Source organism: Equus asinus, chromosome 8 (assembly GCF_041296235.1).
Source record: "Equus asinus isolate D_3611 breed Donkey chromosome 8, EquAss-T2T_v2, whole genome shotgun sequence".
In the NCBI taxonomy this organism is placed as follows: domain Eukaryota; kingdom Metazoa; phylum Chordata; class Mammalia; order Perissodactyla; family Equidae; genus Equus; species Equus asinus.
This window is the reverse complement of record NC_091797.1, coordinates 14,508,948-14,514,573: the sequence shown is the minus strand read 5'-3', so window position 1 is coordinate 14,514,573 and position 5,626 is coordinate 14,508,948. Positions and strand designations below refer to the sequence as shown.

Below are 5,626 nucleotides of genomic sequence, written 5' to 3'. Positions count from 1 at the left end.
CTGACGAAGGAGTCTAAGAGAGCCACCTGCAGGGTCAGTCTTCTGAGATACAGAGTAGAGCAGGACAAGAAGGAATGGAGGCCCAAGATCCAGCAAACTTCTTATGCACCCCAACTGTTGAGTCAGAAGTGCTGGTCAGCCTCCTTGCGTTACCGTTTAATGTGAGAAACCAGCTGAGAGGACCTGAGAGCCATTATCCACCTCACTGGGGAGAGGGTCAGAGAGAGGCTGACATGTAGCCAGCCACATCTCTATCCACTGACCCCTCATCTTTATCAGCCTGTGGTAGTCCTCCATGTTCCTGAGGAGGAACTCTTCTCAAGGACCTGAAATCAAAGTTCGTCTCAATTAGAGAGTAGAGGAAAGGAAGGAGAGAACCATTCCTTCCTCCCTTTCCTTCTTATCCCTCCTCATTCCTCCTCTTTCTTCTTGTCCTTATCACCCTCTACTCTCTGTTGTCTTCATTTTCTCTACCTCCATCACCATTCTTCAGTCTCCAATTCAGTTTTCATTTCCTTCCTTTGCCTGGCTACCTCTCCTCAATTCTTCATCTCCATCTCATTCCTCTTGAAGAACTGCATGAGTTGACAAGCTGCTTGGTAACATGTAGTTTTAAACATGCCTTTAACAGTAAATATTGCATCTCTTGAACCTAGTTATTAGTTCCTTGAGCAGAGTAGGCATTCAACAAAGCAAGTGTTAATTCAATGAAATAATATGTCCTGTCATCATTAAATTATGATGCCGTTCCCATTTTCCTTCAGAAGCAGATATTACACGTCATAAAGGGGAGGTTCTTCTCTGACCTCATTTGGGGATGGAACTTTTAACTAAAATGGTGTCACCCCTAAAACCACTCCGACACGCCAACGTAAGTGACCACAGAAGAAGTAAAGTCCTATAAAAAGGGAGAAGATAGCGCTATACTTCAGCATCTCACAACAGGCAAGAGCTCATCCATCTCCAGTTAATCAGGAGAAACTACAATGGCTCCTCTGAGAACTTCATCCGTGGTGAGTCCTGCACTAAAGTGCAATGCTCTTGTTGATTTGGACCAGCTAATGTTTCTGGGCTGCGGGCATGAAATTCTGGATTCTAACTATGGAGATTCAAGAATACTGTATACATAGGATAGCAAATGAAATCTTTGGTAGTAGATACTTGTCATGGTATAGCATTTTCACGAACTGACATACATCAGTCTGAAAGTTAAGATTAAAACTGAAAGATAGCTATACTGAGGCTAAACCGCACAAGAAACATCACATGATGCTGTGCAGTAGGAAGGAATGCTTATTGAAAATCTGGTTTTCTGAGTACAAGGGATTTAATATAATTCTCCCACAGCATTTTTCTTTAATCCAAAGTAAGATGGATCACTCTCCTTGAGGATTTAATAATTTGTGGCAGTGACTTTTCTTTCCATCATCCTATTACTATACCATAGTCTTGGTAGACCAAACCTATTTATTCTAAGTAGGTACATGTGTAACTGTGGTTAAGAGTAAATAGTTTTTATATTTTTAAAATATTTAACTTAAAGCATCTTTTTGAAACCCAATTTGATTACAGAATCAATATATGCAAATTTAGGAAAACCGGAAAATATACCTAAGAAAACATAAGGGGGCTCCGGTTTGGGGTTGGATGTTTGCAAATGGTACCAACAGCATTGCTAACACTAAAACTGAAACCACATGGATTTTCTCCAGCTCCTCCCTCTAAGGTGCACATTTGCCTTCACCTAGGGTTTCACAGAACACTAGGACAGAGAACAATGGCGCAGGAGGACGTTTTCTCCCAGAAAATCAAAGTCATTATTATTCCAGTGACCTGACAATGATGCATATACTGACAGGATGATGGCTTGCCATATTTACTAAAATTACTGCCAGCCAGTGAATAATGTGTCTTTCCTCAGTCAAATGAAGACTATTCAAGACTGGTGAAAACTCAATGGTCTTAACATTATTTTGAACTGGCCAGTTTTTCATTTAATGGATCTGAAAATTCAATATAGATTGTTCTGGAACATAGTATGTTCTCTATGGTTAGCAATACAATCATCATCACTATTTGTTAACAAAATCCCATGCTAATCCAATCTCCTCCCTCTCTCTCCTTGCCCATTCAGTTCCAGTCACTGCTGCTGCTGCTGAGTCTGGTGGCTATCGTGAAGGCGGGAATAGTAATCCCACAAAATCCGGAATGCCCGAACACTGGGGACAAGAACTTCCCTCAGAATGTGAAGATCAACCTAAACATCCTTAACCGGAAAACGAATTCCAGAAGGGCCTCAGATTACCACAACCGCTCCACCTCCCCTTGGAATCTCCAGTACGTAAGGGCCCCAGACAAAATCTCTGTATTCGTCTACCTTTTGTGCACCACATTGTCAGTTAAGTCACCTTGAGGATGATTTTACTGATTCAGAATCATCAGTCAAGCCTGGAAGGGCCATTGTGCAAAACAATGATTCTCAAGCTTTCCTTCTACAGACTTCTTTGATAGGACACAGGACAGCCCCCAACCCTGCTCCACTCCATAACACCTATCCTGTTAGATCTCGTTGTCACTGACACCAAAAACTCACCCAGATTAATGTTGGTCATCATTCTAATATTTATGATACCACGAGTCTTTTTTTTTTTTTTTAAAAAAAGATATTTATCATAGGAGGTTAATGCTTGAATTCTTTTTACCAGAGCTACCATTGAAATAACTAGCAATCAACTGGGATCTTTCCGCCTTTTCTTTTTTGGTCATATTAGCACTGGGAAAATACAACTTGAATCCCAGCAGAGAAAGTGTCATGTTGGATATTTCCATCCCATTTTGAGTTAGATAGTCTTGATCTACATTCCCAACAGACCTGCATTTGCCGTGTCCCTAGTGCGTCTACTACTTAGACCCCATGAAGAATTAAATACAAAATGTGTTTTGATAAGTTGATTTTATGCAAAGAAAGCCTCAGTTCTGTGGAGCCTACAAATTCACAGACTGTGGGGTTTCTTCTCCTCTTCCCATAAGTAAGAATAGTTCAAATAAATCAATTTAAAAGTCAACTGAAATCACTCACTCAGCTGGAGGAGAGAGAAGAGAAGGTTCTAGAGGGGCTTAGCTTTTGTATCCAGCCCTTCATATCAGCTCTGGGCTCTGTCCCAAGAATGTGCTGTCAGTTAGGATTTTGAAGCATTCCCTGTTTCAAAGGCAGACTTCATTAAGTCAGATTAACAGCTCTCTTATTCGCAGATGACTCCCTTGGTCTTTTTCCATCTACATACTCTAAAAAAATTACCATTTGTGTCAAACTTAAATCCTTTCTATAGTCTCAGTCTATCTTATTTTGTTCATTCTTCAAAGAAATTGGGAAAAAACAGATTATTGTCTTTTTTTCTATAACACTTCGTGTGCTTAAAAATCCAAGTTTTCTGCAAACTGCTTCCTTTTCAGACTCACAGCCCTTAGAGACTTCGAAATGTCTGTAATTTGTCACTCTGCGTATTTGCCTCCCTTCGTTTACTCCTGTCTCATTGCCTTCCTGCTTCGACCAGGAATTCACCTTCTTCCTGGCTTTTGTCTCCCCTACAGCCGCAACGAGGACCCTGAGAGATACCCCTCTGTGATCTGGGAGGCGAAGTGCCGCCACCTGGGCTGTGTCAACGCCGAAGGGAAGGTAGACTTCCACATGAACTCCGTCCCCATCCAGCAAGAGATCCTGGTCCTGCGCAGGGAATCTCAGAACTGCCCCCACTCCTTCCAGCTGGAGAAGATGCTGGTGACCGTGGGCTGCACCTGCGTCACCCCCATTGTCCGCCACATGGGTTAAGAGCTTCGGGTCTGACCCCAGCTCCCCAAAGCAGTTAGGCTTTCTGGGGAGTAGACCCAGCCCCATTTCTGACCAAACTCAGTGGGCTTCTTAAACTAATTGAAGTTTCAGCTGAAGTTTCAGAGGTAACACTTTGGTTCAGAGATAGAATCAGAATCTTCTTTCCCTTTCCCCAAGGAGGAAGTTTAGACTCAGCACCAATTTGCTTCTTGTTTGCTTTTCTAAGGGTTTTAAGTTATTTATGTATTTAAGAGGCCCTGAAATCACTTTGGGGCATAAGATTCCATTTTAATGTATTGCATGCCTTATTTTGTATTTTTTTTAAGACAAGATTCCAGACTTAGGAATTTTATTATTTAAAAGGTAAAACCTATATTTATATGAGTTATTTATGGATCTATTTATATTTCTTAAGTCTTTAGAAAAAGTGAAATAGTATGATTATCTATTCTGCCTAGGGTAATCCTAGATAGGATTAAATAGTGGTTGAAAATTTCTGAGTTTGTACTACCTATGGATATAAGATTTTCTCCTCTTTGTCTCTGAGGAGTACATGACATGGCTGAAAAGAAAGACTAGACGTAGTGTCTTATCTATTAACTTAATTTTGTGAATTGTGGAGGTTTCACAAGAGAGACAAGTCTAACTCTCTGCTCTGTTAAACCATTGTAAGAAAAATAATATGTAATAATAAAGTTTGGAAAGAAAATTTATTTCCTTATTTTTTCTCATTAAAAGTAGTTCAGGGGCCGGCCGGTGGTGCAGCCGTTAAGTGCGCATGTTCCACTTCAGCACCCGGGTTCTCCTGTTCGGATCCCAGGTGCGGACATGGCACCACATGGCACGCCATGCCTGGTAGGCTTCCCACATATAAAGTAGAGGAAGATGGGCTCGGATGTTCGCTCAGGGCCAGTCTTCCTCAGCAAAAAGAGGAGGATTGGCAGCAGATGTTAGCTCAGGGCTAATCTTCCTCAAAACGAAAAAAATAATAATAAAGCATTATATGTTAACAAAACTTTAAAAAAAAAAAGTACTTCAGCGAGCTCAGCTTTCCCCTCTTTGGAAGAGGATGCAAATTCGCTGACAGAGCCATACAAGGCCTGCCTTTGAGTAACACCCTCCACCCACCCCAAGTCCAAGTTTTCAGTTTTACATGACTTCAGGACAGTAGAGCACAGAGGCTCTCATCCTATCAGCCAATGCTGTGGGCACAAGCATTCCAAAATGAATCAAGCAAATAAAAATAATGGCCCTGGGAAAATGGCATGTCATTATAAAGATCATGCAGGGAAAAGAAAAGACTGTCCCAAAATATGACCGGAGGTTTGACAGGGAGGAGGAAGTGCTGGGAGAAGACATTATCTTCAGACTAGAGTGTCCAGACTCTCTCCAAATGCAGGCTCCTTTTGAAGATTAATGTGAACCAGAGATGGAGAGAGGACATTTTTTTCTTCCTCAGGCCACACCCCCAGGATGCTTCCCCTGCTCTGGCTCTGATCCAGTGCACCCCAAGACATAGAAAAGAGCCAGTGGGGCAAAGCAAACTTGAGTATGAGAAAAGCTCAGCCCAAGTAAGACAAAAACTGAATCACATTCAATTCCAGAGTAGTTTCAAGTTTCGCATCGTAACCATTTTCCCTCACCACAGCCCAGCCTGCTGTTTTGCCCTACTTCTAGAGGCCCCTGGAAATTCTCAGGCCAGTCCCCAGGCTCCCTGCTTCTTGAAAGACCGTCTTCTGCACTCCCTCATTCTCCTGTAGGCTCCAGCCCACACAGAGGCTCATGGCTTTTCTCTGC

General features: G+C 42.0%; 1 protein-coding gene across 1 annotated transcript; it reads left to right on the top strand.

The window, feature by feature from the left end:
- Positions 1–876: 876 nt before the first annotated feature.
- On the top strand, positions 877–4,528 carry IL17A (interleukin 17A). Its single transcript, XM_070516826.1, has 3 exons — positions 877–1,013; positions 2,135–2,337; positions 3,592–4,528. The coding sequence occupies exons 1-3, from the start codon at positions 987–989 to the stop codon at positions 3,827–3,829; spliced, it is 468 nt and encodes a 155-aa protein (XP_070372927.1). The 5' UTR covers positions 877–986; the 3' UTR covers positions 3,830–4,528.
- Positions 4,529–5,626: the final 1,098 nt, after the last annotated feature.

Excerpts from the sequence above, each read along its gene's own strand:
- IL17A (XM_070516826.1), top strand. The coding sequence starts at position 987 with ATGGCTCCTCTGAGAACTTCATCCGTG. Across the intron at positions 1,014-2,134 it reads CTCTGAGAACTTCATCCGTG|TTCCAGTCACTGCTGCTGCT; the intron begins GTGAGTCCTGCA and ends TTGCCCATTCAG. Across the intron at positions 2,338-3,591 it reads ACCTCCCCTTGGAATCTCCA|CCGCAACGAGGACCCTGAGA; the intron begins GTACGTAAGGGC and ends TCTCCCCTACAG.